Source organism: Loa loa, assembly GCF_000183805.2.
Source record: "Loa loa unplaced genomic scaffold supercont3.29, whole genome shotgun sequence".
Taxonomy (NCBI): Eukaryota; Metazoa; Nematoda; class Chromadorea; order Rhabditida; family Onchocercidae; genus Loa; species Loa loa.
The window spans coordinates 302320-312760 of record NW_018108209.1 but is presented as its reverse complement, the minus strand read 5'-3'; the positions used below and the strand labels follow the sequence as shown (position 1 = coordinate 312760).

At 34.1% G+C, this 10441-nt stretch overlaps 2 protein-coding genes across 2 annotated transcripts; both read right to left on the bottom strand.

Annotated features, from left to right (window-relative positions):
• Nucleotides 1-761: 761 nt before the first annotated feature.
• LOAG_09110 (hypothetical protein) lies at nt 762-4410 on the bottom strand (the record flags this gene model as incomplete). The annotated part of the gene is made up of 11 exons (XM_020447859.1): nt 762-892; nt 1143-1240; nt 1386-1563; nt 1860-1984; nt 2052-2168; nt 2293-2493; nt 2727-2876; nt 3054-3206; nt 3341-3407; nt 3691-3798; nt 4376-4410. 11 exons carry the CDS (start codon nt 4408-4410, stop codon nt 832-834), a joined length of 1293 nt encoding a protein of 430 aa, XP_020301951.1. The 3' UTR covers nt 762-831.
• A 447-nt stretch (nt 4411-4857) lies between these two features.
• On the bottom strand, nt 4858-9776 carry LOAG_09108 (fasciclin domain-containing protein; the record flags this gene model as incomplete). Its single annotated transcript, XM_020447857.1, has 14 exons — nt 4858-5362; nt 5554-5690; nt 5780-6002; nt 6325-6426; nt 6594-6689; nt 6920-7044; nt 7277-7394; nt 7574-7674; nt 7729-7794; nt 8006-8156; nt 8508-8700; nt 9121-9223; nt 9474-9655; nt 9742-9776. 14 exons carry the CDS (start codon nt 9774-9776, stop codon nt 5252-5254), a joined length of 1743 nt encoding a protein of 580 aa, XP_020301950.1. The 3' UTR covers nt 4858-5251.
• Nucleotides 9777-10441: the final 665 nt, after the last annotated feature.

Genomic DNA, 10441 nt, shown 5'->3' with positions numbered 1-10441 from the left:
ATATATATATATATATATATATATATATATATATATATATATATATATGTATATGTATATGTATATATGTATATACTAATAATGCAGCCGTATTTCTTCCTACGAGGTCTTTAGAAAAAAACTAAGCAAATTTGATCCTATCCGACTTATAATAATGGTTTTCTTCTCGAGCGTTAAACAAGAAAATTGAGAAAGATAGCCGTCTTATCTTTTTTGTTTCTTCTACCTTTACACTCTCAGCAGTTTTTTTATGTCCAACGGGAATGATCGTGGCTGTCGAATCAATTAAGGTATAAATTTCTTCGAGAACGCATATGTGTAGCATGTCCGACATGCACTTCGGCAGGGAATGGGGATTACTTAAATATTTCAACAACTGTGATCTTCCTCATATATTTAATATAATTATGACAGGGTATACAGTAACTCTTTCCGTAGGTGCGATATGAAAGAAGTTGTAATTAGACTGTGTTGTATAATACGGCATCATTTATGCACTAGAAATTTCCAAATAGAAAAGGCCTCGGAGTATAACCCTACATCGCATTGAAAAAGATGTATAGTCAATGAAGAAATTGGATTTAGACATTTTCGAATTTATAAATCTTATTTCATAGTTATTATAGTTTTAATGATGAAACCACCAACTATCAGAATTTTCTTTTCAGCAAACATATTTTTCAACTAATTTCTAAATGGCCATAACTTTATAAATTCATCTGAAAATGCTTTATAAACAGTTGAAGACCTATAGGTCATGAGCGCATTATTCCCAAATTAGTCGTTTAATAAATACAGAAAACACAATAAAAATCATGGTAATTCCACTGTTCATTCAACTGATTGTACTTTGTCAGGGAGCATTTGATTTATTTCTCTTGACCGTTTGCTGCTGCAAACAGATTCGGATTTCAATAGTAAGAGTAATTGCTAACGAGTATGAAATTGCACTCTCCTACTCATTTCTGTATTTACTTTACTATTCATTCCTATATTTAGTGTGTTACTACTCATTTTATTACCTTTTAGAAGATTCTGAAGCGCATAATTCACAAACTGAGGAATTTAGACTGATGAAGGTTATTTTATTATAATTCAAGGGTCGTGGAGCTAATGGCAATTTAAATGTCAAAATACATTACATTTTAGGCGTTTCGCTGTCTTCCTGAGCATAATTTTCTGGATGGAACGTAGGGTTGCAGTTTTTTTCTTGAGATGCTCCTACTGTTAATGAAAATTCCTGCAATATGTTTAGAAAAAATCAAATGAAGTTCAAAAAATTTGTTAATACATCGGAAATTCCTGTTCGCATGCATATCATTCATATAAATCGATTTTTTATGTTCACTTTTACGGAACTTCAAAAATCTATTAAACAAAATTACCTGGTTGACATACACTTGAGATACACGAACTTTTCTTCTTGTTCGTGAGGCAATGCAATCCACTGATGACCAACAATAACTGGGCAATACTTCCTTTATTTCAGATTCTGAGAACGACACTGCTGTCGAATTCAACGGTAGGCTGGATGGACGCTCTTTACAAGTTTTGTTAGCATTTCTGAAATACAAGTTTTGTTAACATTTTTGAAATAGAAGTTTTGTCAGCATTTCCGGATCAATATTAATGTCTAAAAATCTCGCTATCTAATTGCTTCTCAAATTTATCTGAATAATTATAAATTTATGGACGAAAAAAAAATCTCAAACTATTACCAGAATGAAAATCATGCTTCTACTGATGGTATGACAATGCAGAATTATCATCTCTTTTAAAGAAATCAGGATGTAAGATGCCAAATTCCTATTCTAAATTTAGATAAAATATTCTAAATTCAGGTGAAAATATATCTTTACTTTAATTTCTCAGAAGCAATTTGATGCACTGCTTCTTCCAAGTTCCTAAAAACACCTGCTGGCAAATTTCTCAGCTTTTCTAACATGTCATCGAATTTCACTTTCAGATCCAAAGTCATTTCATTCTGAAACGAATGCAACAGTTACACAAATAAATTCATGTGAAAAGAAATCTAATGTTGTAAAGCATACTGTAGTTTCCAGAGAAGTTGGTTCACCAATTTTAGGAACACTAGTTTCTGGAGAAGACATATTATCAGTTTTCGGACTTCGGAAATAAACGCTTTCATCAAATCTAACGGTTTTTGTCTGAAAAATAATTTCATGCAAATTCATTTATCAGTTATGCCCTAACGCTCGTGTTTCTTAATAAAAATTTAAAAATAATTCAGTACTAGAAAAGTTTAGGAAACTTTAAGCGTCGAAAACCAACTGGTGTTTTTTTTGACATCTTAACAACTGACGATGGTGTAACTAAAACGGATGTCGTATCAACTTTCGTGGAAGTAACCGGTCCCAAAGAAAACGCGCGGGTAGCTAATGCCGTCAATGGTAAAGGTTTAGCAAATTTCTCAGCAGCTGTGTCCAAAGGATTTATTCCATTCGGAAATAATGATGGTCTTTCGCGGCCACGCTAAATAAGGAAAATATCAATGGGATCAAAACGTCAAGAAATGAAAAAAATCCTAATAGAGTTAAAAGAATAATTTCCGAAACCTCTATTCTGATCAAGTGATCAGAAACAGAACTGACAATAACTTGATTTTATGAAACACCAAAACATAAACGTCAGCAATTTCTCGAGACCAAGAACTGAAATGATTTAAATAAGGTGAAAGAAACACTCGAAGGCTGAAAACAGCTTACGAAGATAGAAGCTTTTCCAGTAATTGAATTCTGTGGACATCTGTTTAAAATACTTGTCAGTGCTTCATCATCACGTTCAAACATTTCATTGATTGGTTTCAGAGGCGCCTTTATAAAATGTGATTTTGACTTGCATTTGGCGTCTGAACGCTGAAAACTATTCTTTTCACGAACCACGACGATAAAACACAGAGAAGTGCTGCTTGGATAACTAAGAGACACCAAGATGCTCAATTTTGGCAAGTTTTTTTTGAGAGATAAGTATCAAAAATTCTTTGGAATTTTACGTCTCGGTAATAATAAATGCTGAAAAATTAAATTAAATACATTAAGAATGGCTTCAGAAATCGATTTCTGGCTGTTAAATCTATCAGCTAGTTGTATGTTTCTTCTTGGTGGAATATGCTGTAGCTTTAGGATTTCCTGAGACACTGAGGATTTCCTGCATGATCCAGTTTTAACAGCTGACTCTGGGACTGCCTGCAAAATCCTAAATATGGAGCGATCTTTCTCAAAATACTCGAGACATAATGAAAAATGGAACATGATAGAGATATTATTTCTATATCCGATATCATATTTTGTCTAATTACTTGTAGCACAATTATGCTGACCTTGACGCTAAGTTTCATGAAGTGGGCTCCTGTCAAACAACCTGTTTTGACTTTCCGATTTTGCGCCCTGAAAAGTTTAACATACTTTATAAAACACTTTTAACAATGCTCAAATTTAGATATCGCCAGAACAATTTAATGCTAAAGCCTGCTAGCCTGTAGAACTAAATTTTCCGCATTAAAATTTTCTGATAGTGTATAAAAGTGTGATTACTGCTATTATTTTATTATGCACGCGACCGATGACTTTAATATATAGAGATGTAGATAACGGTTCGAGCTTAATTGCATATATGTATGACCAACTTAAAAGTGTTAAGTACAAAATTAATATCTGATACTATTCTTACGCATATTTCGTGCCAGCTTCAATCATTCTTTTCCGTTTTTCAGTAGCTGTAAGCTGTTTCGACACTCCGCCAACGTTTGTTTTACGCAATGTTGAAGACCGATGTGTGCTGGAATTGACTGAGGAATGGTATAAGGCCGATAAGTTTCCCTACTATTCCTTAATGTGCACCTAAAGACTATTCTAGCTATAAAGGATAGGGTACATTTGGATGTATAACTGTCACCGTTATCATAGCTCTTTTGTTGACTCTTATGTTGACAATTATATGCTTCTTTGACAGAAATAAACAGACATGCTGACAATTATATGTTTTGTTAACAGAAATAAAGGTTAGATTTTATATAAAAGAAAAAAAAATGACGTAGAAACAGATATGTCTTTACTGTGGACAAACAAATACAAACCTTCTATCTTTAAGGTCTCAAAGTCAAACATAAAATCTTTAACCTTTAACCATTCCTTTAGGATTGGCCGAGTTTTGGAAAAATATCTCCCAGAATCTTGAGGAAAAATGTGAAAATTTTTCGTAAGAATCATGAAACGACAGAAGGAGGATCACTGAATTTACAGAACAGACTACTTCCAGAATATCAAAAGACGCATTCATTTGCACATTCTTTTCAAATTTATTTCAACTTCAATTCCAACTTTTTAATCTCCTATTTTAAATGAAATCTACACACCTTTGGCAATTACTTTTCAGGAGAACTCGCCCCATCTTATAGCTTGTAATAATGTCGTACAATATCTCCCTCGATAGCTATTTCTTTCAGTGGTGTGAAAAAAAACGTTTCTCTGCAACTTTATAGCGGTTCAGTTGAAATTTGTCATTAGCAATCAATTAAAGCTTAGTAACAGAAGATGGAATGACAATATCCAAATAGGTAACTATCTTGTCAAAATTGAAACACGTACAAATGTTCAAAGACGAGCCTTTCCCCTCCTTCCCGTAAAGAAATATAATCTCTACCCTTCCCGCCATTCATACCATTCGAAAGTAAAGCTAAATTTAACGTACCCAACATGAAAAGCTGTGATCCCACACAAAGTAATTCTCTCACAAATGCTTGCCTAGCTAGACGCTCTGTTGTTCATGTATAAGTCATTCTTTCGAAACGCCTGGTGTCCACAGGTTGTATTACTTGCCCTGGTAAACTGTTTTGTATTTCAGTTTGCAACAGTTGAATAAGCGTATGCGAACATGCAGGTACGAGTTGTCAGAAAGCCTTGCTTAGGCTAGCATTCATTTGGAGAAGTATGAATGTTACTTGTTGACGTTTGAATGTGTGTTGAACTCCATAGTCGAGATGCTTGCATGACTTACTCGCCTCCATCACATCTTTACTGACCAATGCATTAATTAGAGGCATGTCATAATTGTGCTAAATTCCAACTGACTTACTTTATCTATGCTTTTTTCTTTTTCCATATTTGAGCATTTGATTATTGAAGTAAATCACTACTGTATGCTATCACGCCACTTTCATGTGCAAAGCTGTCACGATATCATTTGTTTTCTTTTTTATTTATCAGAACCGGAATATAATAAAAAATGAAAGTTAAATGAAATCAAAAACCGAGCATAGTGTTTGATGTTCGCGTGATGTTTGACTTTCCAATGGACTCTCGAGTGTGTGTAAGATACCGTTCCTAGCAAGCATATCCATATCCTGCATTTTCAAGTTTAATTTTCAATTAAGGATTTGAAGAGTCAGGTTATACTACAATGTGCAATATTACAGAGCTGCGAAGGAATTTAAAGGATAATTGTGTTAGAAAATTGCTTACGTAGGGTGAAAAGATCTTTTCGACTAATAGTCCAGGATACGTAGCCAGTTATATGAAAATTTTGTTCACTGACCTGTAAATCAATATCACCAAGTGTTGTCTTCTTGCCTACTCTACGACCGTCGTAATATTCACCTCTAATATTTTTCAAAACTACAGGAAGCTCTCCTTCACTCGTCCTTACCTGGAGATTCTTCGAACACAACAGTCCTGTAAATTAAGTGACCACTGAGAAAAATCGAGGAAATTTATGTGATAAAAGATCGTTGGGAAATATAATGCAAGCTTGTAGTGCTTACCCTCAAAAATATGTCTGCCCACGAAATTAGTTACCAGCATTTTGTTCATCTTTAATGCTCGAACTTGATTATTCGACAATGCATCATTGGAAGGTAGGAAAACGGTGTACAGTCGATTGGTCTCCAGATTGATATTACTGTCATTGAGTAAGGAAGCGAATACAGAAAACTCACGTCGGCCAGTTATCAACTCTTCCAGTGTATGCATAGTCTTTGGTAAAGGCTAAAATTTATACATATAACTAAATTTCCTAATTCCTACGAGAAAAAACTGAAAAGAAGACACGAAAATCTGAGAAAGATAAGCGGAAAGGGGGACCAGTTCAACTTCCTTAACAGAGGGAATCAAATAAAAAACTTCGGACTGGAATAGCAGAATTAAGTAGACTTTCGAATCTACTGGTTTAATCATGTGGAATGCGCTTATTATTTCTGCCGCTGTTTATAGTTCATAATTTGAAGAATTCCTGAATCTTAACGCAGAAATTCTGAAGTATTTTTAAAGCATTATTATGATCAGCACACAAAAATTTAAAAGCACATACAGCATCAATGGAATAAATGGTCGTGTTGCAGTACTTCGTAGATGGCTTTATTGCTTTTGCGCATCCGAAGACCGGCCTCGGAGAATTCACCGATGAGGGAATCTGAATTCTCAAAAAGACATCTATAAGGTCGAGAAATCCTCACTAGCCAGTTTAGTTTTATACCGGTAGGAACTTTCGAAACACTATATATTAATCCAAAAGCAAAAAAAAGAAAAAAAACACTAATTTGTGATTGCAAGTGGCTAACTATTGGTAAATTAATTAACCTTTGAACCATATGCTGTTTCGATCAGTTTATTTGTGATGTGTGAGTCGTTTATGGCAATATGATTCATGACAAATGATTTCTCATCTGTCATATTCTGAAATTATGAGGAACAAAATAGGGAGGTTCGTGAAGCATTTACAGTTCTGAATGGAAGAATGGAACGGTGTAAGGACCCTGATATAATCTTTCTTTTGTTTACAATAAAGAATGACGCTTTATACTCAAATAAGAAAAAAGTATTTGTCAAGTAACTGCAGTGAATTGGAGCAAACTTAATGTAACTTCTTTGATTCAATTAAGTAATGGTGCAAAAAGATTGCATACTCGGAAAGAATCATCAGGTGGTACAAATATAGCCACTGGCTCATATTCATAACCAATATTGCGCTCAAGGATTTCCAGGAATTCTCGACTGGGAAGCTCTAAGTGATCACGCCAATCTGTTGCAGCTGTAAACTTCAAAAGAGAAACATGTGGGAATTAACTATCTTCTTCACTATCGGCAGGCTCATTTGTCTATCATTTGTTCCAGTAAACTCTCGGCACAACCTCAAATATGCAATAGTTGCTGAATATATAACAACAACTTCAGTTTATCTTCCATAAAATGGATGATCCAATCTTGAGATCTTCATTAGAGCCGTTTTAAAATTAAAAACGAGAAGTTAAGCCCAAATTTACATTGTTCTCGAAGTATTATGTCGTCAATGACATGGATGACGCCATTTGAAGCCACTCGATCAGTATTCAAAATCCGACCATTATCCAGACGAATCCATTCCGTGTTATTTCCGTCTCTCTGAATATCAGTTATACTAATCCTCAGTTTGCGGTATTTGATTACTGCATTTCTAACCAAAATTTCTGAACAATGGTCTAATTTAAATTATTTTTCCGAAGGTTTGAGACATTGTCGCATATACAAACATAATTTTGCAGCCATTTGGCAGATGATTCAAATGAAAATAAAATTTCAACCTGTTTATAAAAGCGATGCTTGATACCAGTAATTGATGTTATATGATTTTCCTTGAATAGTGAACATAACATGCCATCGTATATATGTTCCTTGATCAATTCTATAAAAATATCTAAATATTAACTTCAAATTTAGTTTGAGACTTATGTTTCACCTCTCGCGCATCCTTTCCTTTGATGCATACGTGTTTGATGATGATAGTGCCGTAAATGTTTCGTTGCTAAAAACAAATACAGTAGAAATGAGGCTGTTTGATGCAAGACGTCCTTGAAGATCATCAGTTAACACTAAAAAGGATTCCTTAAATTTGATTTCTCAATTTTGCTTCATTCACTTTTTGCTTTTCTAAGCAAAAATTAAAGAAACTTTAAAAGAAAATAGTGAAATTGGATTGCTTCAATAAGAATTCACCAAACAATTCAGAAACTTACAAGCACTAAAAACAGAAAAATTTGGATCATTTGTGATAATGTCAAGAAGTGTTTGCATTGTCGTCTTAGGTAACGGTGCGCTTAGCAGTTGCACTGTACCATTTCTACATTCCAGATCTTCATCTACTATTTCGATACAGTTAAGAAGAGGCTGAAATTCGGGAAATTGATTCTGATTGAAAAAGGATAAAGAAGCTGGAATACTATAACAAGTTGTTGCCAGCACTCTGAATTTTTCGATTCCTGGTTGTATATGCATGACTTTCATAAAAACTATTTATACAAAGACAAAGACAATATTTCTAGAGTTAAATTCAAATTTAATCTTGAACTAAACAAGATGAAGTAAAACAAATAGGTGAATAGGATGAATGCAGTGAAGATAACCTTTTTCTAGCCGCTTAAATTGACAAATTAAATTTGGTAGAAGTTTGGCAGAAAAAATTATTTACTTAAGAAAGCAAGTTACTTACTTTGTCACACATGCTAAAAAATCACTTACTTTATTATCTAAACCTGTTCGTTCGGGATTTCTTGATATAATAATGAATGCTCCTGGTTTACGTGTAGGCAATTTTTGAGAGTTCAACATTTCATAGGTATGATATGGTTGTTCTAGGATGTACTCGTTCCAATTCCTGTTGTATCGTTCTATAAAATCAATACTTGAGGCGAAATAGCAGATATTCAGAAACCTTCAAAAGCTGCCAAATTTATTTATGATAATAATACATAAGTATTGGTATGACTGAAAGTTTTACTGGAGTAAATGCTTAAAAGCTGAGATGAAAAGATAAAAAAAAGTTAAAAGGACCATAAAAGTTTTAAGGAAAATAATAAAGAGTACCTTCTCTTTACATACTGGCCTTTGGGAACTGTCTAGACAGAGAACGGCAAAGGAAAATGAAAAGGCTTCACGATTTTTTAAATTTCCAAATTTCCTCCCGAAATTATGAATTTTTTTCAAGCCTTGGAATTTAACAAGAACAAATCTTCAGGCAATTATAATTTCAAATTAATCAAGGATAAGAGGTAAAGAAAGTTAAGAGAAGGATGGAATTTCTAGTATTAGCAAATTTATACCGCTGAACAGGATTCATTGTCTTTATATATACTGTAACACTAGTAAGGTTGTAAATTTGGTATCGCTTGGTTCCAGTGTTTCTATACAGACATTCTTCCCGTACAACAATTCATTCAAAGTCTCTGGCGCATCGTCTGAAAAACTGTCGTAAGAATATGATAGGATGATACAGTTAATGGATACCTCAACTTCATTCAATAAAATGTGTGACATTACGATCAAGTAAATTTAACTAGCAATAAACAAACTAGCAATAAATCAAGGAAATAAATTAGCAATAAATAAATTTGCTGCTTGATAGATGAGATATGTCAGAGTTAAATTCCATACTACCGAAATATTCTGGACTGGAAAATAAACAGAAAAACAAGAAAACCAACACACATGGAGTACATCCTTTCTTGATATCTGATGTGTGATATCCATCACAGCATTCAACGATTCGTATCAACGTTCCATTACTGTCACCTGTAACACATCGCATTGCCCGTTTATGCGACATACACGTTGATTCGGAAGCTTTCCACAATAATAGCACTCTCTTCTCTCGTGCGCAAGCATGCCGCCTGAATATTGAAGTTTCCAAAGTGCTAAAACGGATTCTCTAATTGATGTTATTTTTCGCTGTAAAACCTTGTGGTTTTTGAGTTACCTCTCTGTAAATACCTTCAACATCGAGTTGTACATTTACCGCCCAGGTTGCAATTACTCTTACAGGAAATTCCATACTGTAAATATGCCATCGATTATTTCAAACTGTCAAACTGTTACGGGCTCTATCACAATTTTCTTCTTGTCGTCGACGACCATGCATATTCCAACCATGATTAGCTCCTTCGATGCGGTAACTTTCCAAAGTGTATGAACAACTTAAAAAGCAGAACTCTAGCTATTAATTTACTCATCTAGACCTGAAAAGTCCAGAAAAGTGAACAGACTACATTTTAATGTTCCTGACAATTTACCTCGATGAAACAGAAGACTTGTTCTCCTTATTCTATTTGTTTTTTTCTCTTCTTACTGGATTTATACCTAACAATTCCTGCAGGCATCGTGCCGGCAGTATCTTTGTCATGTAACATGCAGTTGTTTCAATTTGTTCTCGGAATAATCTACATAAGATGGCTTCGTCCAGAATTCCGGACAAGATATGACGTACCATGTCAAGGCTGAGATGACAAAGACGACCCGATGGTTTACTATTTCAACCGTATCACTTGCCCTGTATGAGCACTCACAATCTAAAAGACTCATACTATGAATGAATCTAATCTTGATGGTCACATCGGCAATAATATCCTTTCTAATCTAGCCCATAGTCTCCGTAAATAAAAGTTCTTATTTGCTATTAT